Consider the following 27,403-nt stretch of genomic DNA (forward strand, 5'->3'; position numbering starts at 1 on the left):
ATCAAAGGGGGATGTCTCCATGGTGAATCTAACGAGGGGCAGCCTGACCTCAACTACAATCTCCGTTTGCCATCTGTAGGGAAGGAAGTCTCGAGGAGACCTGGTTTTCACTAGCAACAGTTTCCTCACTCCTGGGCAGGGTTCAGGCCCAGCTCACATCCTGTCTGTAAGATGCATGACAGGCTTCAAGATGGAGTCTCTCCTGCTTTCCTCACACTGGCCCCAACACTCAGAGCTTTCTGAAAGGTGTCTCCCAGGTTTATAAACCTCAAATTGGCCTGAAAAAAATTTTCCATTTCTTCCTTAGATTGACTATTAATTTCTTGTCGACACCATGCATGAATGAATGTATAAATGCATAAACAAATGAATAAAATAACAGGTAATGAAGAGCTTTCAGACTAAGTGATGAAACATGCATCTAATACATGTTTATGCCTAGATCCTAAGTGCCAAGAGAAATGTATATCAATTAGTGGTATAACACCCTCCCATGTGCCCTAGGTACTGTGAAAATGTCTAATCTCTCGATACCTGTTTTCCACTTGTAAAATCAGTATACTATAGACATTATATAAGGTTTAAATAAGGTAAATAAAAAGCATTTTCTTTAGTACTTTTTAACTGACTCCAAATTTAGCATGAGATGAGAATGGGATAAAACTGCTCCCAAAGCCTAATGGTAAATATGTTACATTTGCAAATGATTACCTTGCCTTTACCTTGATTTTGTTGCAAAGCCCTGTAGCCTCCCTGCGCTAGACTCTGTAGTCCAGTATTCTCAACCCGGCAGAACCTTAAAATCCCCTGATGCCTAGGGGGCATTCCAGAGCAAGTTGGTCAAAACCTCTCTTGGAAGTGAAGATGTATCTAGATTGTCTGCTGCTGCTGCTAAGTCACTTCAGTCGTGTCCGACTCTGTGCAACCCCAAAGACGGCAGGCCACTAGGCTCCACCGTCCCTGGGATTCTCCAGACAAGAACACTGGAGTGGGTTGCCATTTCCTTCTCCATCTGCAGATGATAAAACATGAATAAAAACAATTTTTCCAAACACAATTTACTGAAACAACAATAACAACCACCAAAAAAAAACCCCAAAAAACAAACAAAAATAAAACCATTTGGACATCAGAACAATTAAGTCAAAACAAAACTTACCTGAAATCAACTACTCCGGTAATGATTTTACACAAACGTAAAATATGAAGTAATCTTGTAACTCTTTGGATATTTAAAGGCAATTTTCTTGTTTGACTTTGAAAATTTTTTTAGTTTTTAGTCTCTTAAATCTGCTTTGACTGTTAGCCACTATCCACATGTGTCATGATTTCAAGGGATAAAAGCATGTAAATGTTGACCACCATGGAGTGACTTTCCCAGATTAACCTGTTCTACCCACCACCCCAGGAAAGAAAAAAAACAAGTACCATGAGATCCCTCCTGTCGTTGAAGATTTTGGTTATTACACTTCAGTTCAGTCGCAGAGTCCTGTCCGACTCTTTGCGACCCCATGAATCGCAGCACACCAGGCCTCCCTGTCCATCACCAACTTCCGGAGTTCACTCAGACTCACGTCCATTGAGTCGGTGATGCCATCCAGCCATCTCAACCTCTGTCGTCCCCTTTCCCTCCTGCCTCCAATCCCTCCCAGCATCAGAGTCTTTTCAATGAGTCAACTCTTCACATGAGGTGGCCAAAGTTTTGTACTGTAAAGGTATGGAAAGTTGTGCGGATTAAAGGAGAAAATGACAGTGCAGTACTAAGCACAAAAAGTGTTTATACTAAGTGATTCTTGAGTCCATGACTGACGCTTCAGTTTAATATGTTTGATTCAGTTTCATTAAGATTGTAAAGCTGAACATGGGAGCAGAAGCTTATGATATTTTTGAATGAATAGCAATGCAAAGCCCAGCACTAAAGAGGAACTAAAAACTGGAAAATGCCTTGGCTCCACTGCTAGGAATATATATATATACATATATATATAGGTGTTAGCATGATTAATTTCAGCTCCTCTTCAATATACTGCCATTGTAAGCAATCTAATTACATAAACATTTGATTCAAGGTTAGCAATTAAAGATTTAAATATATCCTCTTAAAATAAAAAAATCTATTGATAAAATTCACTCTAGATATGAACTATGTATACTGAGATGACAAATTTATAATTTCACTTTGTTAATAGGAAAAATTAAAATAGTTTCAGTATAGACTAGCTGTTTGAAATAAATGTGTTCAACTTGGTAAACAGTTTTATTTTAGTTGTTAAATAAATTGTGAAATACATTACTTAGGGAAAATACATGTATAAAGTCACATATAAAATTTACCTAATGGTTTTTGGAAAGGAAAATACAAAACCCCCAAATCAGAACACAGTATATACCAACCATGCAGACAACTTGTAATTCACAAATGTGTCAGCAGATGGCAATCATGAGCTTTAAGTTTGTAAAGTTTTGCCTTAGCCCAAAGTACTGTCAGTACAGTTCAGTCACTCAGTCGTGTCCGACTCTTTGCGATTCCATGAATCGCAGCACGCCAGGCCTCCCTGTTCATCACCATCTCCCGGAGTTCACTCAGACTCACGTCCATCGAATCCGTGATGCCATCCAGCCATCTCATCCTCTGTCGTCCCCTTCTCTTCCTGCCACCAATCCCTCCCAGCATCAGAGTCTTTTCCAATGAGTCAACTCTTCACATGAGGTGGCCAAAGTATTGGAGTTTCAGCTTCAGCATCAGTCCTTCCCATGAATATTCAGGACTGATTTCCTTTAGGATGGACTGGTTGGATCTCCTTGAAGTCCAAGGGAGTCTCAAGAGTCTTCTCCAACACCACAGTTCAAAAGCATCAATTCTTTGGTGCTCAGCCTTCTTCACAGTCCAACTCTCACATCCATACATGACCACAGGAAAAACCATAGCCTTGACTAGACGGACCTTTGTTGGCAAAGTAATGTCTCTGCTTTTCAATATGCTATCTAGGTTGGTCATAACTTTTCTTCCAAGAGGTAAGCATCTTTTAATTTCATGGCTACAATCACCATCTGCAGTGATTTTGGAGCCCAAAAAAATAAAGTCTGACACTGTTTCCACTGTTTCCCCGTCTATTTCCCATGAAGTGATGGGACCAGATGCCATGATCTTCGCTTTCTGACTGTAGAGCTTTAAGCCAACTTTGTCACTCTCCTCTTTCACTTTCATCAAGAGGCTTTTTAGTTCCTCTTCACTTTCTGCCATAAGGGTGGTGTCATCTGCATATCTGAGGTGATTGATATTTCTCCCAGCAATCTTGATTCCAGCTTGTGTTTCTTCCAGTCCAGTGTTTCTCATGATGTACTCTGTATAGAAGTTAAATACACAGGGTGACAGTATACAGCCTTGACGTACTCCTTTTCCTATTTGGAACCAGTCTGTTGTTCCATGTCCAGTTCTAACTGTTGCTTCCTGACCTGCATACAGATTTCTTAGAAGGCAGGTCAGGTGGTCTGGTATTCCCATCTCTTTCAGAATTTTCCACAGTTTATTGTGATCCACACAGTCAAAGGCTTTGGCATAGTCAATAAAGCAGGAATAGATGTTTTTCTGGAACTCTCTTGCTTTTTCCATGATCCAGCAGATGTTGGTAATTTGATCTCTGGTTCCTCTGCCTTTTCTAAAACCAGCTTGAACATCAGGAAGTTCACGGTTCACGTATTGCTGAAGCCTGGCTTGGAGAATTTTGAGCATTACTTTACTAGCATGTGAGATGAGTGCAATTGTGCAGTAGTTTGAGCATTCTTTGGCATTGCCTTTCTTTGGGATTGGAATGAAAACTGACCTTTTTCAGTCCTGTGGCCACTGCTGAGTTTTCCAAATTTGCTGGCATACTGAGTGCAGCACTTTCACAGCATCATCTTTCAGGATTTGAAAGAGCTCAATTGGAATTCCATCACCTCCACTAGCTTTGTTTGTAGTGATGCTTTCTAAGCCCCACTTGACTTCACATTCCAAGATGTCTGGTTCTAGATTAGTGATCATATCATCATGACTATCTGGGTCATGAAGATCTTTTTTGTACAGTTCTTCCATGTATTCTTGCCACCTCTTCTTAATATTTTCTGCTTCTGTTAGGTCCAGACCATTTCTGTCCTTTATCGAGCCCATCTTTGCATGAAATGTTCCCTTGGTATCTCTAATTTTCTGGAAGAGATCTCTAGTCTTTCCCAATCTGTTGTTTTCCTTTATTTCTTTGCATTGATTGCTGAAGAAGGCTTTCTTATCTCTTCTTGCTATTCTTTGGAAGTCTGCATTCAGATGCTTATATCTTTCCTTCTTTCCTTTGCTTTTCGCCTCTCTCCTCTTCACAGCTATTTATAAGGCCTCCCCAGACAGCCATTTTGCTTTTTTGCATTTCTTTTCCATGGGGATGATCTTGATCCCTGTCTCCTGCACAGTGTCACGAACCTCATTCCATAGTTCATCAGGGACTCTAAGGAGATACCCCTCATCCAAGGTAAGGAGCAGCAGCTGTGCTTTGCTGGAGCAGCTGTAAAGAGATACCCCCACGTCCAAGGTAAGAGAAACCCAAGTAAGATGGTAGGTGTTACAAGACACACTGAAACCATACACACAGAAAACTAGTCAATCTAATCACACTAGAACCACAGCCTTGTCTAACTCAATGAAACCAAGCCATGCCTACGGGGCAACCCAAGACGGGCAGGTCATGGTGGAGAGGTCTGACAGAACATGGTCCACTGGAGAAGGGAATGGCAAGCTACTTGCCACTTCTTGCCTTGAGAACCCCATGAACAGTATGAAAAGGCAATATGATAGGATACCAAAAGAGGAACTCCCCAGGTCATTAGGTGCCCAATATGCTACTGGAGATCAGAGGAGAAATAACTCCAGAAAGAATGAAGGGATGGAGCCAAAGCAAAAACAATACCCAGCTGTGGATGTGACTGGTGATAGAAGCAAGATCCGATGCTGTAAAGAGCAATATTGCATAGGAACCTGGAATGTCAGGTCCATGAATCAAGGCAAATGGGAAGTGGTCAAACAAGAGATGGCAAGGGTGAATGTTGACATTCTAGGAATCAGCGAACTAAAATGGACTGGAATGGGTGAATTTAACTCAGATGACCATTATAGCTACTACTGCGGGCAGGAATCCCTCAGAAGAAATGGAGTAGCCATCATGGTCAACAAAAGAGTCCGAAATGCAGTACTTGGATGCAATCTCAAAAACGACAGAATGATCTCTGTTCGTCTCCAAGGCAAACCATTCAGTATCACAGTTATACAAGTCTATGCCCCAACCAGTAATGCTGAAGAAGCTGAAGTTGAACGGTTCTATGAAGACCTACAAGACCTCTTAGAACTAACACCCAAAAAAGATGTCCTTTTTCATTATAGGGGACTGGAATGCAAAAGTAGGAAGTCAAGAAACACCTGGAGTAACAGGCAAATTTGGCCTTGGAATGTGGAATGAAGCAGGGCAAAGACTAATAGAGTTTTGCCAAGAAAATGCACTGGTCATAGCAAACACCCTCTTCCAACAACACAAGAGAAGACTCTACACATGGACATCACCAGATGGTCAACACCGAAATCAGATTGATTATATTCTATGCAGCCGAAGATGGAGAAGCTCTATACAGTCAACAAAAACAAGACCAGGAGCTTACTGTGGCTCAGATCATGAACTCCTTATTACCAAATTCAGACTCAAATTGAAGAAAGTAGGGAAAACCGCTAGACCATTCAGGTATGACCTAAATCAAAGTACTGTAGGAATGGCAAAAACCAAGGCAACTATTTATTGACAGCTGGTTTTTACGTGTAATCCTTCAATAAAGGATGTAAGGTCAAGTTTTGACTCTGAAAGCGCTTCCTACTGGCTTCTTAGATTGTTGAACTAACAAATGTACACTGTGCTTGCAGTGAAGAAAAAGAAATAAAGCACATTTCATTACTTTTTATTGAATATAATAGATTTTATATTTTGCAAGCTATAGCTATTACTGAAATACTTAGAAATGCAATGACTCAAATACATCTGCCTAAAAGGTAAGACCTGACTGTTTTAATGAGGTTACATTTTATTGGTGGCCCTCAAAGTCTGGTCCCTGGCCCAGCAACAGCTCCATCCCCTGAGAGGTAGATGTGCACGTTCTTAGGCCACACCCAGGCCTAAGTAAAATCACAATTCTGGGATGAAGCCCAGGTGATCAAATACCTGCTGGAGTATGAGAACCAAAGCCTCTAAAGCAGCTTGAAATACAGAAGAGAGGCTCTGAATTTATGACTTTTGTTCAGGTGTAACTGATGTAAATAAAGTAATAATCAACCATGTAGTTGATTATTTCTTTCTTATTATTTAGTGCTCAAACACAGTTCTTTCAAATAAAGAACATGACTCAGAAGGTTAGAAGCCATGACTTAATTTCCAAGCACTTCTTACACCAAAAGAATTGCGGCTTATGTTCCCCTTTGCCTTATACTGAAAGGGATAACATTATGGTACATTTTGCATTACACCCTAATGAAACAAATACAAACTAAGTCAAGACAGGATTATTTCCCAGTAGAGAACAATCTTCATGAAGGAAAATACTTTTCTACAAAACATGTATTATTCTTATTTGCATCAATACATGTGTATGTTCTATTTTCTCTAAGGCAAAGCCAAATTTTCCTGCAATTTTGTCCCTGAGATAAGAGGGACATTTTAAATTAACAACAAATATACCCAGGCCCAATTTTTTTTTAAAAAGAGAAGATATACAAAATTTTTTATAGATGTGATAATTTTATCCTAAACACTACTATCACTGCTATGTTTCAATTCTCTTACTATTTGAATTATTAATTCAAAATTTATCAAAGAATACATAAGCTACCCTTCCATGAAAAATCAGCGTTTACTCAACTACTTCAGTACAGAGACAACTTTTTTCTCATCTGTAATATATAAACACAGTTTTAATAAATAGACTATTTATAAATCATATTAGGTGCTTATGAGGGTAATAACAAGAGCAAAAATCATAAGGATTCATTGTATTTTCACTCTCTAGAAAATGTAATTATTTGTGTCTGACTTTTGTGGTAACAGATATAATAGTGTTGAAACATTGTGATCTTTATGCTTAGTCTCCTGGCCATAGTTCAGACATTCTGACTATTATCTAGGGACATGTGTGTGAGAATTTCCTCTCTATATACATATGTGTAATATGTATGTGTGTATTTGTTTAAATGTGAACTTTAAAATATGGACTTGGGTAAAATGATGAAATCATATCAATCTTTTAGCTTCACCTACCTGAGGTTGCAAGTATCTATCTAGGTATCTATCAGTCATTACCAGGAAGGCTAGATGAAACATTCTAGCTGAAAAGGATTGGCTTAATTAATTCGGGGCATGCATTTGTGCGTGTGGGTGTACATGTGTAGCTGTGTGCACTGGTGACCACTGGGGAAGAGGTCAAGAAGGTATCAGAAAGGCTAGGTTACCTACTGAGGATTTGGTGCCTTCTTTATATAACGTACTATCCTTTGATGAAAAGGAAAGTCAGTATTTCTCTTAAGGCTCTATTTCCTTCTTAATTAGATGTCACTGTGACAGTTTCAACACCCCTCTTTCAAAGTTTTCAAATCTGAGGAATCTGGCCAATAAAATTAATCATGGTGATTGCAAGGGTGTCCATGGAAATTATCTATTTCCATCTGTCTTTAGCTTCCTGCAGAACATAAAGAAAACAGTTTCCCTCTCTGTTTTTTGAGTGGTACCTTAAAGCTGTAGTTTAATAAACCACTTGCTGGCTGCAGAGTTTGTGTAGGTGAGAACTTGCAGATCTTAGACATTAAATATATTCCAAAGAACATAGTGTGGAAGTTTGAGAGTAGAATGTAGATAAAATGAAATTTAAACATGGTGGATTTTAATATAGAATATACTTTCAAGTCATTACACAAAGTGCATATTAACATCATATTCTCCACTTCCTCTTATGACTACAAGATGCTCTTGATACTTTTGTGCTCTTTGCAAATTATTAAAGTAGTAAATTCATCTTTGTCCAGTGACAAAGTGGACTTTCCCACTTGTGAAAAAATGCAGCAGTATGCAGAATTTACAAGGGGAGATCGTACATAAAAGCCACATTTGTCAGCAAAATAAAACTCTGGAACTCCAAAATTCACGCTGAAATGAGTATTTTTGGGTAAGGAGGATAAAGGACTTACTGAAAGCATCTCTCTCCCCTTGTGTCTCACTTTCCCTTGACATTGCTTGTTGTGATTCCCATTGTCATGCACCATATTGGCTTTAGAATGAAACCTGCTGATAGTGTTAGCTCTGCTTGAATAAAACGTCTTTGATATTTTTTGGTACAGATGAGTAGGCCAAACTAGACACTGAAAAAGAAAAAGAAAGTACAAGAAATGAACAGAACTAACATATAAAAGCAGACTTTTGCTTAGTTTCAAATTAGTTTTCTTTATAGACTACTGGTCCAATGCCCTTATGAAGCTTGGGGATGGTGGGGTGGAGCAGAAATGATCTCACCTTGGTTTCTCACTTACAGCTAGCTCCCAGCCTGTCTCCGATGACCACCTAGATTTCTCAACCTTTTTACATTCAAAGTATAGAGAACTCAAGCTTTCCTTTTACTTACGTGAGATCCTTCCTCTGAATTCCTGTCTTTAGTTTGAGCACATGCTTGTTTGCCAGGAACCTAGTTTGTTGAAGTCCTGTTTGCTGAGAGTGAAGTCAAAGCTTGACAACCAGAGAGATAGTCTCAGGGCCTAGTGCAGGAGCCAGAAACTGAAATCACCACAGAGCAGATACTTGGATCGAAATCAGAAGCAGCAGAACAGGTCAAGGGGAGTGGTTCATATGGGGTGGACTTGTGGTTTGGATTTTAGACCTAAGTGTATGTAAGTTGCATGATTTGGTTGAATGACTAAGATTCATGGGTATAGCCAGATATGATCTCACCTTTCAGGTGAAATATTGATGTCTTCCCACCTTTTCCTTATTTTAAATAGAGTAAATACTACTAGTACGATAGAGGAATATTCACATTTATAGCCAGTGGACAGGATAATAGCCCTTCAGAAATGCTGCGCCACCACAGGTTTTACTCACAGATAGCAAGATGCTAACATCGCCTATTAGGACTTGAAAACTTTCCTGCAATTTGTTGTACTATAAAGGACACAGAGCCTTTCTTTCATTCTTTTCTATTTTTCTCAGATATTTATGTGAAAGTATTAATATACTTAAGACAGAAAAAAGATATGTCCCAATCATAAAATCTTTGGGGATGGTGATGGGGGCAGCGGACCTCTAGCAGCCTGGAGGGAGCACTTCGAGTCTTTGGAAGGGAATAAGATTCAGTGTTACCTCTTTCCTTGGCTGACTGACCATTACGGACAGAGTGAGGGACAGCGTTGGCTGATCCAGCCACCCACGGAAGAAACTGTGGCTCTTCTTTCCTGGGCAGTAAGCTTGGAGGCCGCAAGGGATTTCTTCCAGCCCCAGCTCCAGATGTTGTTGAAGGACGATTGAGGTCCTGTGTCTTAGTGAGTAGGTGGGGACCAATATCCTAAGAATAAAGTAATCAACAAGAGACAATGCAAATTTGACAAGATTTAGGGTTTTTCGGTGAAGCTCCCAGAGTCTCTCTAGCAATTTTTAGTACCACAATACATTTTGGCTGGGGGAGGGGGAGGCGCCGCAGGGTTTGCTACACCTTGTGTGGGAACAGAAGCGGAGTCTTTGGATGTTAAGGTAGGAAAACCTTTGAAATCACTAAGTCTTCAGCTCATGAAAAGGAAAGTGAAAAATGTTCCTAGTTTTAAAGATTCCTAATTAAATGAATGTGACCTACCTATAATTAGTTGATGCAGATAATTCTAAACTATTAAATAGTGCAACACATTTTTTTAGATCTAGAATTTGACTTTTCACAATATATTTCTTGGGAAATACATCCCTAATAAGAGATTATGTATTCAGTAGATAATTTTCCTGGCAAAAAGAGTTTTAAAAAATACTTTACTAGGCATCCACATTTCCAGCAATTTCTGAATTAGTTTCCTCTGCTATGAGTAACTGACAACCTGTGATTTATGGACTTGGAATAATTGAATTTCTTGGCTGTCAGATACTTTGAGTAAGAAATATTACATATGTTTCCAGAAAAATGATTTAAGGGAGAAAAGAGTGAAGTGATGCCAAGTTCTGAAACTGTATTTGGAAACTGTGTTCTAACCAAATGGTACTTAAGATGCTCTCTCTAAGTTTCTGAAATGTGTTTGCTAAATAATGCTTGAAAATGCAGTTCTAATCATGCTGCTTTCCAGCTAAGTCAATGAAACCAGTGGAGAGCAACTTATTGTTCTCACCTTCTCAAGCCCATGAAATGCAGAATTTGTCAGTGACACATGGTGAGGAGCTGAGTCAATTTCTTCAAGAACAGGAGTTACACAATATCTTATTTTATCTGTCAAATATAAAATATTGACTGATTTAGTGGAATCATTGCAGGAACAGATTTTTTTAAAACGTTACATCTCTACCACAACTTCTCAACTTTACTGTGTGTTTGACTTACACTGGATTTTGGCTAGTTTCGTCCAGTCTTTGACTTTAACCAGTTCATCAACTTCAAATTTCATGGAGTGTTTACCAACCCTTGTCACATTCTATTATAATGATAATTGGCTGACTAGGGAAGAAATTTTTAGGTACTGAGGGTGAGGACCAGTTCTCTGAGTGCTTTTGACTAACTCAGTCCAATAGGAGTTTCTGAGATGATGGAAATATTCTGTAACTGTGGTCCATATGTAGCTGTTCAGCACTTGGACCATGACTAGCTCAACTGAGAAACTTGAGTATTTGATTTTGTTTTAACTAATTTATATTTATATTTAAATACTCATGTGGATAGGATTGTGGCTACTGTATCAGATAATACAGTAGACCTTAGAACAGTGCATTTATGACACTGGGCAATTCAAGTCTACACTTGTGGGTAGCACTAACATTGGTTGCTTGGGATCATATTCATGGGTGTTCCTCAGTGGTTCTAAATTAGGGGGTAATACTTCCCTAATTTGGGGCTTCCCTGGTGGCTCAGAGGGTAAAGCGTCTGCCTGCAATGCAGGAGACCCGGGCAGGGAAGACCCCCTAGAGAAGGAAATGGCAACCCTCTCCAGTATTCTTGCCTGGAGAATCCCATGGATGGAGGAGCCTGGTAGATTACAGACCATTGGGTCACAAAGAGTGGAACACGACTGAGCGACTTCACTTTCATTTCCCTAATTTAGAGAGGTGTAAATTTGTTAGGATATTTGTTATTGTTACAACTGAAGTGTCCTCCTGGCGTTTAGTGGGTGGTGGCCCGAGATGCTTAATGCCTTGAAATGTATAATACAGTCTGCACCATGAATTACTGCTGCTGCTGCTGCTGCTAATTCGCTTCAGTCATGTCCAACTCTGTGCAACTCCATAGACGGCAGCCCACCACGCTCCCCCATCCCTGGGATTTTCCATGCAAGAACACTGGAGTGGGTTGCCATTGCCTTCTCCAACAATGAATTACTGTCCACCCCAAATGCCAGTAGGAACCAATGTGACAAATCCAAATAGGTCAGCCAAGCTCTCTAAATATTTCAGCTGAAGGATTCATTTGTGAGATCTGCAATCTCAGTGCTGCTGCTGCTGCTAAGTCACTTCAGTTGTGTCTGACTCTGTGCGACCCCATGGACAGCAGCCCACCAGGCTCCCCCATCCCTGGCATTCTCCAGGCAACAACACTGGAGTGGGTTGCCATTTCCTTCTCCAATGCATGAAAGTGAAAAGTGAAAGTAAAGTCGCTCAGTCATGCCCAACTCTTAGCGACCCCATGGACTGCAGCCCACCAGGCTCCTCCGTCCATGGGATTTTCCAGGCAAGAGTACTGGAGTGGGGTGCCACTGCCTTCTCCAAATCTCAGTGCTATCTATAGTTAATTCTATCTCCTATGATCTGTATCATATTTCCTCCTGCCTCCTCAAGGTTCTTTTATCATGCTAATTTTGTTCTGTATCCTCAACCACTTCCTGTCTATATTTGAACATACTTTAATCTTTCCAAATTATGTCAACTAGGAAAAACTAAATACCGTTTCTTAATTTCACGTCCTCTAGCTGCGACTGTCTCTGCCTCATTCACAGCATCCTGTCTCCTGCCAGTCTGAGAACTATACATTTACTCATCTAGCTGTAGGGAGAGGAGAAGGCAATGGCACCCCACTCCAGTATTCTTGCCTGGAAAATCCCATGGATGGAGGAGCCTGGTGGGCTGCTGTCTATGGGGTCGCACAGAGTTGGATATGACTGAGTGACGTAGCAGCAGCAGCAGCATCAGCAGCTATAGGGAGAAGGGACTATTTCTTGTATTGTGATGGAAAGAATGTTCACACCATATGTAAGTTTCAAAACACACCATTTATTACACAGACAAATCAATAGAGTTATCATACCATGTTCCACTTCTAAACAACTGTATATATGTATGTGTAGGGACACACACACATATGTCGAAAATTTTTAAACAGAGTTCACTTCTTTTATGCTTATAATTACTGGACCTTGTAGTATCTAGTCTCTATGGCACACTACCATATTAGTGTCATATCTTATTTTTCTAATTTAGTATCACATCACTTTTTCCCAAGGGCAGGGTCATACTAAAACTGTACTCCCTTAAAATATTCTAGTTCAAAGTTTTTTGAAAATTTAATTTTCAAATACTTGACAAATGTCTTCCTAACTTCCCCTACTTACCTCAAAAAGAATCACTGCACATCCCAAATAAATGATTCTAAATAACTGAGTCCTGAAAATGTTGGACTAAATATTAAAATAATTAAAGGTCTATCTATACTTGGCTAAATACATTGTAGACTACTTGGATAACTGTGATGATGGCATCTCTTCTTAACTCTATGTCAAAGCAGTCATGTGCCTGCTTTTGTCCTTTATGGGTGATTTCTTTATTATTTCAAAAGGCATTAAAACATCTTACTGATATATTATAACTCTGTACTGTGCAAACATGTCTACAAAGAAATGCCACCTAAAATGAAAGTTGGTAGTTATTCAGTACAAAACCACATCCTTGCATAAATTCAGTAGAACCGTATTTACACAAATACCTGTATTATATAATTCAGATTTTCAGTGTTTAAAAATCATTCATAATTATGGCATCAAATAAACAGAAGTGAATTGCCACAAGTTATATTCTCATAAATATTTTCAAAGACCATGCTGTTTTCTCTCCAATATATAGTATCATAGGTTAATATTTTAACATTCCTTTATGGAAGTGAAGGACTGAGTCTAGCTATTTAAACATAAGCCTATCTTTTAGCTTCCTTCTACAGAGATCTCTTTCAGGTTCTTTGGGTATAGGCATTCTTGAGAATGATCTGTCTGTATTTTTCCATGTGAATTGTAAAACAAAACAAAAATCCTAAATTAAATTCTAACAAAGCTAACTATAACTTCATCTTTTGGGCATACATCATTTGTCCTTTTATATAATTTTAACTGGGCTATAATGTATTTGAAATATAAGTGTCATGAATAATTGCAAGTAATTCTATCTATATTTATAAACATGGAAGTATCTGAATTAAAGCTGTTATGTTTATAAATCAATAATAATTGTTCTTACATAAATACCAAAATAATAGATTGCCAAATAATTAAGCAGTTTGTCTTGATACTATTCAGACCACTTCACCCCATAAATTTCAGCCACAGTGGTATTTACACATAACAGACATAATAAAAGAAATAAAACTAAGAAAATTTAGTTGAAATTAAATGTGACTCTGTGGGCACAGAAAAGTCTAAAAAACCACTTTTTCCATTTCTATGGGAATAGAATCTTGATAATACTCCCACAGCATCACAATTTCTTTTCTACTACATATTTACATCCATGAATGTTATAAATATGCGCTATATATATTTTCTATATTTACAAATATACACATACACACAAACATACTTTATTCTTAGGCTCATTCACAAACATGCATGTCAATCTGCACAGTGTAATCAAAAGATACTTCTTTCCTTAAGTGATATTCATTTATAACTCTTTGCTCTTTTGTGCAAAAATATCATACAGATTAATATTTTCTCTCTCTAAAAAAACCCTTTTTTTATGTTTTATGTTTTGTTAATTTACAAGAAAATTATGAAACATAGTTCATTCACAAATTGAAAATAATTACAATGTTTTTACAACAAGGCATTGCTGAGGTTTTAAATTGTGGCATTCTTTGAAGCCATCGTCTTTCAGAACAAAGACATTGGTAAGTTTTTTGTTATTTCTTGATATTTGCACTTTTTAATTACTTATATGAAATATGTCATTACAAGTCTAACATTCATGCTAGTCAAATAGTGTTTGTGTAGAATATGAATCTTTCTATTTTATCTATTTTTTTTTCCTGGAAAGTCTTTTATAGAATGGTTGGGAAAGTTGATTGAAATTACTGTATTAGAATATTTCTGGAAAGTTTTTCACCAGTAAGAAAAAAAAAAAAAAGCTGAAGAAATAAAGTGAGGCAAAATTGAAGAAGAAGAATTTCAGCAAGTACTCAGGAGAGATAACAGCAAATGCAAGCGCTATTTTAACTTATCTCCTAGTCCTCTGGTATCTCTTTGCCTCATGAAAAATGTTCAGTTCTTTAAAATATCGATTATACTCTTCCATTAAATATCAGCTGTGGTCCTCCATTGCTCATGTTGTCTGTCATTTCCTGTTAGGAAAATAAAATTAATTAAAATTCACTTTCAGAATAAGACATTAATTTGGTTAATTTGTTTACAAAACAGAAATTTCAAGCCATTGAAAAACTTTCTGAGTTTGGGGGAAGGACAAGGATTAATATTGCTGATTTTGAGAAAATGAAATTTCAAGCCATCTTGGAACCCACGAAAATGCTGAAGTGACAGTCTCTTAGACCAAAATCTTCTACCCACAACAAGAGTTTACTCTCTCCTCAGTCCCCTCAGTTTCCCCTACCATTCCTCATCTCTGTTTTGGAAAGACCTCGCCTAGATAAAAGATGCTTAAATACCCAAGTTTTTCCACTGTATAGGTTTGTCTGTTGAGCATATCAACAAAATGCCAACAGATGCCAAGGGGTTACCTTTACTGTGTAGAAAACTCTGTGGCCTTTTCTGAAGAACTGAAAAAGGCAACAGAAGGACTGCCTGTCTGTAACTGAGCAACACTAATAATTCACAGTGGGACATACTGCTTTTCACGGCATTGTCACTCATACACTGAAACAACAAACTGTAAAAGCTCTTAACATGTTTTTTAAGAGATCAATTACTCAATAGTTAAAAAGGAAAGCTACATGAGAAGGCAACAGGAATTTTAGTAAAAACGATGAACTTACTCAAGTTTCATTTGTAATTTTAGAAAATATATTAATTTAAGAAAAATTCAGATGCTTTGAATTCCTATGTTTTGTTGAACATTAAACTCTTCCCTACACAATGAAAGGTAATAAGGAGATGTGAGGCCCATTCACACTTATAATGGTTAGTGGATCATATTATAAATAGTATTTAGGCAGAACTATCTAAAAATAGATGAAAATATTCCACACTTGAACAAGCCTATTTGCAAAAGTGCTGTAACAAAGACTCCAGTAGAAAGAGGTTTTCTCAATGATCTCAAGCCTATCAGGTATGTCTAATGTCTGTGTCTGGGTAAAAAAAAAAAAAGAAAGTAATGTGTTTGCTTTTGTAAACTTTAGAAATTCTTCCAAATCTTTATTTCAAAAATGAAAAGATATCTATGCCTCGTTTTTATTCTCTTTTTGAAAATTCAGTACAGGAGAGATAAAGTAAAATAAAGATGTTTACTTCTTGTCTTTGGTGGTTCTGGAAGTAGCTTAGGAGAGTCAGGGAGGGACTGGAAGGTAGGAATGGGTTTGGTTTTGGAACTATGCTTTTGAAAACTTTGGTGTCTTTTAGAACATCAGGTAGAGTGTCATCCAAAAAAATTCTGAGAAAGAAGACAATATACAAAGAAGACCCTTCCTCTTCTCACATCAAGACCCATCCCCGTGTAAAGTGCCTGGCCCCTTACAGGCCATAGGGGTTGTCTTATAAGTGGGTATCCATTATATGTACCCTGATTAAGTGCTGAGGAATTGCCTGAAGCCTAAAAACTTAAACCAGGTTAGGGCTAAGTCTCCGATAGAAAGTGAAGTTCTTTAGGTGCCAACAGTCTGCCTTCATGTCTGGCAGTGGCTCAGTCTCACTGAGAGCCCGGCTTTTGCTAGAGATATGCTCACAGAAGTAGGTCTACAAAAACACTGGGGTTACTGGGATGAGGTTTAGGTTATTGATGAGATACATGATTTGAAGTTCATTTTAGAACTCACTATTGGTGGCAAGAAAAATGGAACTGTCTCTCCAAAATGATTTTTAACAAAATCTACTCATCCACCTTAGCTCTTCCTTCTAGTAGGACAAAAACTATTTTCTAAGGAATTTATAGAAGTAGGATTCTTAGATGACTTTTCATCTCCTAAAATAGGTTTGCATTCAAAAAGTGTCTTAAAAATAATAAAAACTTAATCTAAGGTATAATCATTTATTGCAGGATTAAGAAAAAAAATCAGTTTTTAAAAATCTTACAGAAAAAATTTTCTTAACCAAATTCACCCTAATATGGACACAGTGAAATCACTGATAGGAAAAACAGTTAAAATTGGTTTTTAAATGGATGAGTATCTTCAGTTTATTTGCAAATAGGCATGTCCACTTTGGCAAAAGATTATATTTTAAATCTGGCAGGATTAAATGACTGTTGGCAAATGGATATACTTTCTGCAGTTGGGCCATATTATCTGTGTAACTTCTTATATTTCTTATTATAGTATTTAACCAAAGTAAGAATGGTAACTATTTTAAGAAATCTGAAATATATGAAATAAATATGAACTGTCTTATACCAAGTAAGTTCACAGGAAGAAAGCTTCTACACATAAGGTTAATTGTGTTAGTGTCAAACTTAGGTTATCTACCCATGCGGCTTTGGCATGAGAGCGATACAAAGTTTGCCTTTATCAGACACATCTATCATTAAAAGCAAAACTCTAGTCTGTGAACGATGATACAGAGTCAGTCATGACATGGCAGAGAATAAAGAAGTCATGAATCATCCAAGCAGGAATGTGTTTGGATGCTTACAGGCAGGCTGAATATTTTAAATACTCAGCCAACTTGCACATTGCAAGACTCTGCCATGTTGGTTTATGTCAGGCCCTCAAAGTAGCTCTCACAGAAGCAGTACTTTGAGGAGCAATATCACAGCATCAGTCCAGACTGATCTGCTGCCATCATGGCTTCCTTGAAGAGGCAGTGCTTCCTGCAGTGACATTACAACATGGTAACTCCCTAGAAATCAGCGTACCTTGTAGGTAACTCTGGTGTCGGGGGCACCACCGGGCAGCTGGGCAAGTCGGTTATTTCAATAGCCCTCAATCTCTAATGTAAATATAACAATCATACAATAAATATTGTACAAACATACATACAAAAACCTAAATCACACTAGTATAAAAATAGACACACAAAAGAACCATTATCCAAATATATAATGATCACCTCTTTTTAACAATCCATTAAATTACCAGTCCTGCTCTTTGGACTATGAACTCTTTTTGATGGACACGTGTAGAGCTGTTGAAAACTGCCTTCTTGGAACATTTCAAGAGCATCTATCCTCCTTATTTGAGTGTATAGATTGTATATGAAAGGGAAACGCATAAACCACAGAGTATTTTTTTCCTCTGAAATCACACTGTAATTGTACAGTGTGTAGGATGCAAGCAGTTGTATACTACCAGTAACTCTTGCTACTCTTCCTTCTGTTCTGTTGTTATGCAGTTTTATTTCCATGATATCCAGTAAAATATGACGTGGCCATTAGCTTAGTGAGTTTATTTTACAGTTGTTCTATCCTTTCTTTAACAGATCCCGTAAGCAGGGACTGAATTCAGAAATATGGGCCAAATGTAGAAGAAATACACCGTGTGTGCATACTCAGTCGTGTCGGACTCTCTGTGACCTCATGGGCTGTAGCCCACCAGGCTCCTTTTTCCATGGGATTTCCCAGGCAAGAATACTGGAGTGGGCTGTCATTTCCTACTCCAGGGAATCTCCCTGATGCAGGGATCAAACCTGTGTCTCCTGCATTGGCAGGTGGGTTCTTTACCACTGAGCCCCCTGGAAAGTCTCAGAAGAAACACACACAGCTCATTGTATCATTTGTCCTTTGATGCAATAATTATAACTCCTTGTTTGAATGAGTTTCATGAAACAGTGATGCGGGGGATACAACAGTTATAAAACAGTTATTTAAATGTTCATATACAGGCAGAGCTACCCAGATATGCATGAAATTTAGACGAGAATTAAATGAAGCTTTATGTGTGTTATAATATCTGCACTGATAGGCAGGGCTTTTTGTTGCCTTATTACAAGATCCCTTTATGCTTGCAAACCTAATTTACATAATCAAATGCATCTACTTACAGGCACAAGGGGTAAGTTTAGAAAGGAAAACTCATTGGATTTTGAAATCTGGCATTATTCAGAGTGGTTTTAGTTTATGTTTTTCCTCAGTATAATACATAAAAATCCAAATCTATAAGACATTCAATACTTCATGAGTTCTATTTTAGGAGCTTGTTTTTACCTAGAGGCTACAAAATTATGTTGAAAACAGGTGTACCCAGAATTACAGGGAAAAAATAATAAACTCCTATTCTTAATCCAACAGGGCCAAACTTTTACAAAATCCAATACCTCAAGTTCTCATCTAAAGCTGCAAGTTGATCACCTAGATGTGACTGCAGTCTTCATCACGTGCTAGCAGTGAGAGGAAAAAGTACAAAACTCACTTTCTCAGCCATTTCATGAGAGTGATGCAGAGAATGCTCCCTTTCTGAGAACATCCTCCTCTGTTCATAGCTGGCTAGTCGACACGTGAGCCACGAAGAGAGGGTGCAGCCTCCGATCCCAATGCACGCGAGAGACATGGAGGCGAGATGCAGGGGGTAGAGGGAAGAGGTCTTCTTCGTCACTGCCCGGAGGAACTGAAAATTCAGGATGCCCCCAATGAGCCCGCAGATGCAGCAGGCGGAAAAGAGGATCATCTGGTGAGAAAAAGAGGGGCCGGGGGGTTAAAGTGGAGGAGGTGAAGCTGATGAGCACACGCTGCACATCAGGATGGCTGAGCTACGATGAAGAGAAGGCGCTCTGGATGCTTCTTGGAGCACAGAGGCCATGTTTTTGCCCGGCTTCTCTGCACTCTGACTCAGTGGAGAGGGCCTGCCCTGCAGTGTCTCAGGAATTCATAGCCAACTATATAAAGGCCAGGGATACAGCTTATGAAAATTCTGAAGTAAGTAAAGTTTATCTGATAGTAGATTCAGATTTAAAGAATATTTGATATCTATAGTGTGCCGCTATGCCAGGAATGTGAATAGGTAGAATCTCAATTAACCTACCCACTAATCCTGAGAGGTAACGTACATTTGGAAAACGAGTGGTAAGCAGTTAACACTGTAGTTCAGGGACTGAAAATCCAGATTTTCAGACTCAAAATCCAAACGTCTTCTCACTGAATTGTTATTAGTTCCACTTAGCTTCAAAACTTTGTACTCCTCTAACTGTGTGAGCTTAGGGAAGTTAGTTAACTCCTTTTTTTTTTTTTTTCATTTATAAGAATTTGATTGGTTTAGTATCTGTTTTCTCAACAGGCAAATTAGGGACCCGCCGTCCCCCCCCCCACCCCGCCGCCGAACTGGCTCTTTATTTTTCAAATCTTGTTACTCTGTGACACCGCCCAGAAGATATAACAAAATACTGTTTGGTGGATTGCTATGGAGAAACGCAGGATGTGGCTTTGCTTTTGATCCTACTCTTGGTTTGCTCTGGGTCTCTATTAATAGAGTTTGGGGGATTTTATTCAACTTATCGCAGGATCCCTGGCAGAATCAAGCAAAATGCCTTCTGTGTAGTAAATGTTCTGTGCATCTTTAATAAATTCAATTGAGTATTTTAATAGCTTTAATGGCTTTATTATGTAATTTTTATCTGGGTTCAATCCTCCTATGGCTTTCATGATACTTTTCAGTGTGATGCTAATTTAACAACCAACCCTATTCCATCTTTCTCTGGGATACAGTCTCTATTCTGGTCACCTCCCTGGTCCCTCAGTAGAGCTTGTTCATTCCTGCCTCAGTGATATTTTCATTTCCTGGAAACTATTTTGCTTCTTGCTTGGCTCCTTAAATGGAAGACTAACTCTTACTTCCTCAGAAAACATTCCTGGACATCTCCTCTGGCATAAGTCCACAGGGCAAACAGCTATATAACTTTAGTATTTAATTTGAGATCATTATATATTATTTTCTGTCGATAGTTAGTTGAATTTAGCAGTTACTGAGCACCTAGCGTCTATTAGGCCATGAGTGAGGCAGCAGCTGTCATTACAAGAAAGAACAGCTCATAGTTGTTCCTCTTGAGTACGCTGCCGTGCAGGCTAAGAGAAGATCCAACATTACAACATGGTATGTCAAATAGTAAGAAAGAAGGATGAAAGGCTGCCCTTGGAGCAGGGAGGAGGGGAATTCAGCCCAGTCGGGGGTTTCAGACAAAGCTTCCTTGACAACTTATCATCTAGGCTAAGTGCATGTAGTTCCCAGCAAAGGGTAAGTAAGACTGGATGTGTGATATAGCACGATGGGCAGAAAGAACTGCTAGTTTGTTTTGTTTCTCTAACTTAATTCAGCATTTCTGATTGTGTCAGTCTTATAGTACTTATCACCAAAACTGAAAACCTAGTGATGGATGAGTATAATCTTTTAATAATTGATTAAATACAACACTAAACGTTAATTACCAAACAAACGAATCCTCCTCAGTGGGAAACTGTAGCTCACAATTTCAAATAGAATCAATCAGTTCTATTTCCTTTTAAAGTATATTCAAATGGCATGCGGTTACCTGGGAATATATTTTGGTGTTTACTCATTCTCAGAAAATATGGAAAGATATTACATCCTAGCCTTTTAATAATTACTGTTAATTAATAAACAACAAATGTAAAGGATTATTACAGGAAAACACTCTCTCCTGTTATTGCCATTAATTCCTTAAGGACATGATACTTCATTAACAAATACAGATAAAACATTTTTACTCAAGAATTAAAATGTTAAAATATGTACCAAGTTTTTAACCATCTACTATTTTCAATCTGAGATATGTCGAGTGAAGAAAGTCTCACATAATTTGATTAAAGTGTGGGGAATCTTTGACAGTTAATGTCTTCTATGGAAACCCCAGATGGTACAGGAAGATAAAGTAGATGGTAATTCCTAAAAAACTCAGATCTTATAATTTTTTAATAACTTAGAATTAGAAAAACAGAAGATCTGTTTTAAAAAAAGACACACCTGTTTTTCAAAAAACAAACAAACAAAATAAAACAACTTCCTTTTTCTTCTACTATGAATTGAGTGCTTGTGTCCCTCCAGAATTTACTATGCTGAAGCCCAATCCCTAGTATTAAACAGTATTTGGAGGCAGGACCTTTGGGAGATAATTAAGTCAAGACAGTGGAGCTTCAGGAACCAGGTCCATGTTTTTCAAGGAGATTCTAGAGAGCTATATTCCAGGAGAACACAGCCAGAAATGTGTAGCACAGAAGAGAGTCTTATTAGAACCCAACTGTGCTGGCACCTTGACCTGAGACTTCCAGCCTCCAGAACTGTGAGAAATGAATTTCTGTTCTTTGTGAGCCTCCCAATCCATGGTGCTTTGTCAGAGCAGGCCAGGCTGACCTCCATGTCTCTCCCCCGTGCTCCCCACCCCCACCACTTTAAAGGGCTTCCCTTTCCTTCCCCCACTTTCTTTCCTTCTTTCTTTTGTTCCTTCTCTCCTTCCTTCCTTTCTTTCATTTTGTTTTATCCATGTTCCAAGAAATCGTTAGTATATAGCCATAGAGAGACTTGATAGAGAAAAAATGTAGAAAGTAAGAAAACCATGGGAAAGAGTGATGGGGGAATCACAAATGCAAATTACAAGCCTCCAAAAAATGTCTATCTAAACATTTCCTTAAAATAATTTTTAAAAATCACACCTCACATTTTTGAAGCAATGGGGGCTTCATCCTTTTTGTTGCAATAGGTACCCTCACTAAGAGAACTATGATTAGAAAAAGGAGTTAAATAAAGGACTGCATAGTCCCCCTTCCCTGGCCTTCTCCTTTTTTTAGTCTCAAAGACCACTTTCTAGGGTCCATGTACAATAGTAATGTTGCCAACTTATAAAGGCCTATGTCATTTCCTATTGTCCTCAATAAAATAAACATGACTTTTTTTCTACTTTCTAATTCTAAAAAAAATGTCAAGAAAGACAGGGGGATCCATACTTCAGCATGCTGGAATCCTTCTCTAGTTTACATCAGAGTTAACTGGGAGCACCCCTCAAGACACAAGACAGTACCATAAAACTTCTGAGAATGCTGACATTCACATTCATAGTCATAAGGTAAAATTAAATTTAACAAATCTTTGGGAATTAACTGCAACTATAACAACACAGCTGTTTTGCTGCTTTGCACAATGAATTTCACAGTCACAGCCAGCAATCTTTAGGCTCACTTCCATATCTAAACAGTTAAATTTCCCATGAATTCAAGCTCTGTCTTTTTTAGCTCGATGAAGGATTCCTGTGTCTGGAAGTCTACAAATGAAAAGTGGAGACTTCCATCCACAGAGGTCATTAAGGGTTGCAGATTCATGTATTTAAGTGTATCAAAGCTTTTCTTTCTCTTTTGTCACAGTCTGTAATAATCTTGATGGTTTTCTTTGAAAAGAAAAAAAAGTCAGAATTTATTTGTCAGTCTTCTTTTTATCTTAAGTGAGTAACATTCAGGATATGAAAGTTGGCTAGCCATCATTTCCCTTTCTGAGTTCTTACATTTCAAACAGTTCAGTGCACAATACAAACATGGCAAAAACTTACGACAAGTCCAGATTTTTTTTTGGCGCACAATATTCCACATATGCCACAAAGAAGAAACTGAAAAGGAAAAGAAGAACAATTATTTCACATCCCAAGACAAGAGGACTTCCAGTTGTCAGCTTATAGTTCACTCATTCACTTGTTTCAAGGAAGCTTGAAAATTTTACATTCCCATCAAAAGCTGAAAAGAAAAATACCTCATTCTAGGATAGTAATGGATAAAAATGCAAACGCTAATGGAAGTTTTGTGCAAAGTTGATATAGGTGATTGTGGAATTTAAGAAAAACCAGAATCTGCTTTACCCCCAGGCAAAATGATGAAGTAGGTGAGTTTAGAGTTTCGTTCCTCTTGTCTGCTTTCACTGTCTTCTTATCCCTTTCTGTTTTCTCAGGGAAAAGGTGAGATGGTACATTCATTCATACTAAGTTATGAGAAATCAGTGGGCTGTGCTATAGGAAGCGAATGTATCACACATAAAAGGACAAGGCCCCGGACAGGAGATATTTTTCTTCAGAAATATTCTTTGTACATCTTAAACTATGTCCGGTAAAATAGCTGCCTCCTCATTCTAACAGAAATACTGTCCTTGTGGATATGTCAGAAGAACACAGGGGATGAAGCTGTCAGTGGGATGTAATTTCTTGTAAATAAGCACATTGATGACATAATTGCTTTGCAAAAGCAGCTGCATCAAATAGTCTACCAGTGACACACTAGTATACATTTGGGTTATCAGAAAGTGGTAAACTGCCTAGTTTGTAGAGAAACGTTTAGGGCCATTTGTGCATACTTTTGCTGGAAGTCAACCATAGAAGTAAAACAATACATTCATTAATAAATAATAAGGGCTTTCAGATTAGCAAAGGAAACAATGAATATGGTTACGCTTGTCTTCATTTGATTTTTCTTTTAAATGTTATTATTTCAAGTTGGAACTAAGAATATAAGTGGTTTTAACTGAGTTTAAACTGTTAAACTCTGAACATATTTTAAAATATACACATCAAAATACTCTAAGGATTACCTGAAATATGTAATATGTTAAACACCAACAAAATTTGATGAAAAATAATTGGTAAGAAAAATTTACCTTTGCAGATAAATTTCCACGCAAGAGAACAAAATGATTATAAAGCAGGCAAAGATGCAGCAAAATAGTTAGATCAGGTAACACAAGGATATATAAGAATTTGGTGTATAACTAAACACAGCAGCAAAGTCACAGACCAAAATAGAAAATACAAATACTAATACATATAATTATGATTTTGATAGTAAAAGATACTTTATTCTGTGCCTTTGCTCTCAAAGGCACAAAATAAACTGGGATTATATTCAGAAAGCATATAATAGGCAAAGGGTCATCATACTATATAAATAAAGCTAATAAAATAATTTTAATTCCATTAAACCATGAACCGAAAGAAACTCACAACTTTATAAACATTGCATACTTGCAGAATTTTCAGAAGCCTTATAAAGCAAATTCTGAGTAACAATTTCTAACCTCCTCTACGTTCTAGGTCTTGATGATCTTGTCCTCACATGGACCCTTTCTTACTGATCTCATCTCTGACCTTTAAAGGTTATGCTCAAGTCATTCCAGTTTGGACCAATTCTGTTCCTCTTAGTGGTTCCAAGCTTCCAATCAGAGCTTCAGATGTCCTACGTCTGCTCCCCTGACTAACCCATTATTACCCTGAAAGTCCATCAAGGAGAACTCATTCTTGAAATAATTTGAAAGCAGTGCAGTTTTGTGTTCCTTTGATCTTTTTGAAATCTATAAACATTGCCATGATTTATCCACAGCAAAGCCCAAGGGGACCTCGGGACCCTAAGCAGAGCTCAACCTAACTCTCCATTCACTGGGTTGGGACAATTTAAGTGCAATAAAATTGCTTCTTCCTAGTGTACCTCTAAGAAACAGAAGGTCAGATTTGGGAGGGAGAAGATAGAGAAGGAAGGGAATCCAACAACGTTTCTCCACTCTCTTGCAGGCCTGCAGCGTAAATACTGCTGGTAGAGAATCCAAAATCCACTCTCTTTAGAGGAAACTGTAACCTGAGCTGAAACTCCAGTACTTTGGCCACCTCATGCGAAGAGTTGACTCATTGGAAAAGACTCTGATGCTGGGAGGGACTGGGGGCAGGAGGAGAAGGGGACAACAGAGGATGAGATGGCTGGATGGCATCACTGACTCGATGGACATGAGTTTGAGTGAACTCCGGGAGTTGGTGATGGACAGGGAGGCCTGACGTGCTGCGATTCATGGGGTCGCAAAGAGTTGGACACGACTGAGTGACTGAACTGAACTGAATGGGAAGGAAAATAGATCATGCAATTCTGAGGCGGGTTTAAGGGACCCTGGCTTAGGTTTAGCCATCACAGGTTATAGAAAAGAGTTAAAGAACAAAAAGCAGTGAATAATCTTTTCTTTTATTGGCCAGCTTTATTCCAAGTCATAGCACCAGAAAGGATCTTAAAAGATGACTTAATTGAGCCCTTGCAGTCTGCACATAAGAAATGAGAGGTCCAGACAGGTTTAGTCATTTACTCAGGGTCATACATCAAGGTTACAAATCGCACATAAAATCAAAGGCTTAAGTGCCTGAAGTGAAGTGACGTGAAGTGAAGTCGCTCAGTCGTGTCGGCTCTTTGCGACCCCGTGGACTGTAGCCTACTATGGTCCTCCATCCATGGGATGTTCCAGGCAAGAGTACTGGAGTGGGTTGCCATTTCCTTCTCCAGAGGATCTTCATGACCCAGGGATCGAACCCAGGTCTCCTGCACTGTAGGCAGACGGTTTACCATCTGAGCCACCAGGGAAGTCCTGATTAAGTGTCTAAGTTAACTTATTTCTAATAATGCAACGGGAAGTGAAAGTGAGTCACTCAGTCATGTCCGACTCTTTGCAACACCATGGACTATAGCCCACCAGGCTTCTCTGTCCATGGAATTCTCCAGGCAAGAATACTGGAGTGGGTAGTCAGTTCCTTCTCCAAGGGATCTTCTTGATCCAGGACATAACCCAGGTCTCCTGCATTGCAGACGGATTCTTTGCATCTGAGCCACCAGGGAAGCCACGTAATGTAAAGGGAATGCTTTTCAAAAGGACTTTTCAGTGTTAGTGAGACTACATTACACTAGAAGACCTAACCAGAAGCATTCAATGACACCTCACCGTCTATAACTGCACTCTTTACCCTTGCCGTTTGTTAATTTTTATTGTAATAAAAATAATTATAAGATTAGCTGATTGTACTACAGTCTAAAATTAAGTCTACCTTACTATATAAAGAGTCTAATATTTTAAGGTACTATTTTTAGTCCACATAACCTTATCCAGGATGCAAAACATTGACCTATATTGTAGAAATTATAAAACAAGTGAAAAACTGATTAGTTTTTTAAAAAAGAAAAACTGATGGTTGGATATTTATGTCTATATCATATCTACATCCTGAATTAGATATATAATTTTACATGAGAATATATAATTTTATATCTGAGAAGTTAGGCTATTTAAATCCAGGGAGAATTATTTGCTTTGTTCTTACTAGGAAGTTATGTAAATGAAGCAATCTAATTGTAGGACATCAAGGGCAACTATGTAATAAAACTTGTTGTCCTCCAAGTGAAATTTGTTTGATTTCAGTTAAGATTAAATTCAGTAGATAACTAAGGCTGTGAATCATTGTAGGATGAAATGGAGCTGTTATGCAATAACATTCTATATTTTGAGTGATTTTCTTAATGAAGGTCCATGGAGCCTTCTGCTGTTGCTTAGGATGTAGAAACGCTAAAGAAATGCTGGTTTAACAGTAAGAAAAAGTGAATAAACTGCAGACTGAGAACTTTTCGGTAAGTGAGCAGGAATGATGGAAAGCTGAGGGTGAGGCACTGACAAGGGTGAGAAGTTCAGGTGACCACACCCCTCCATTAATGGAATCTGAAAACATGCACCAAAGACAATCATTGTAACAGTGAAATCAGTTCCTCATCAGAATGGCTCCACTTTTCACAGTAACATCCTAAAAGAAGATATTAAGATAAAATACAAGATTTTGAAAGAGTATCTTTTGAAATTGTGCTGAACATTCAGCCAATCTCTCATTTACAAAAGAGATTACAAAAAAGATATGCTCATTAGGGCAAAAGAACACCAGGATCCATACATCCTAATCTCTACCATCCATAATGTTTCCTTATAGGCACAAAAGCCTTGTGCAGATGTGATTAAACTAGAAGAATCTAAAGATGAGAGGATTATTGTG

General features: G+C 38.1%; 1 protein-coding gene across 1 annotated transcript in view; it reads right to left on the reverse strand.

Moving 5' to 3' along the window:
* Positions 1-14,763: 14,763 nt before the first annotated feature.
* Positions 14,764-27,403, reverse strand: part of TMEM196 (transmembrane protein 196) — a 65,302-nt gene continuing 52,662 nt past the window's right edge. Inside the window, exons 2-4 of the mRNA XM_068973371.1 lie at positions 23,129-23,185; positions 18,994-19,248; positions 14,764-14,823 (exon numbers count right to left, since the gene is read on the reverse strand). Of these exons, the coding sequence (XP_068829472.1) occupies positions 14,764-14,823; positions 18,994-19,248; positions 23,129-23,185 (372 nt within the window). The remainder of the gene's footprint in view (positions 14,824-18,993; positions 19,249-23,128; positions 23,186-27,403) is intronic.

This window comes from Capricornis sumatraensis, chromosome 5, assembly GCF_032405125.1.
Source record: "Capricornis sumatraensis isolate serow.1 chromosome 5, serow.2, whole genome shotgun sequence".
Lineage (NCBI taxonomy): Eukaryota > Metazoa > Chordata > Mammalia > Artiodactyla > Bovidae > Capricornis > Capricornis sumatraensis.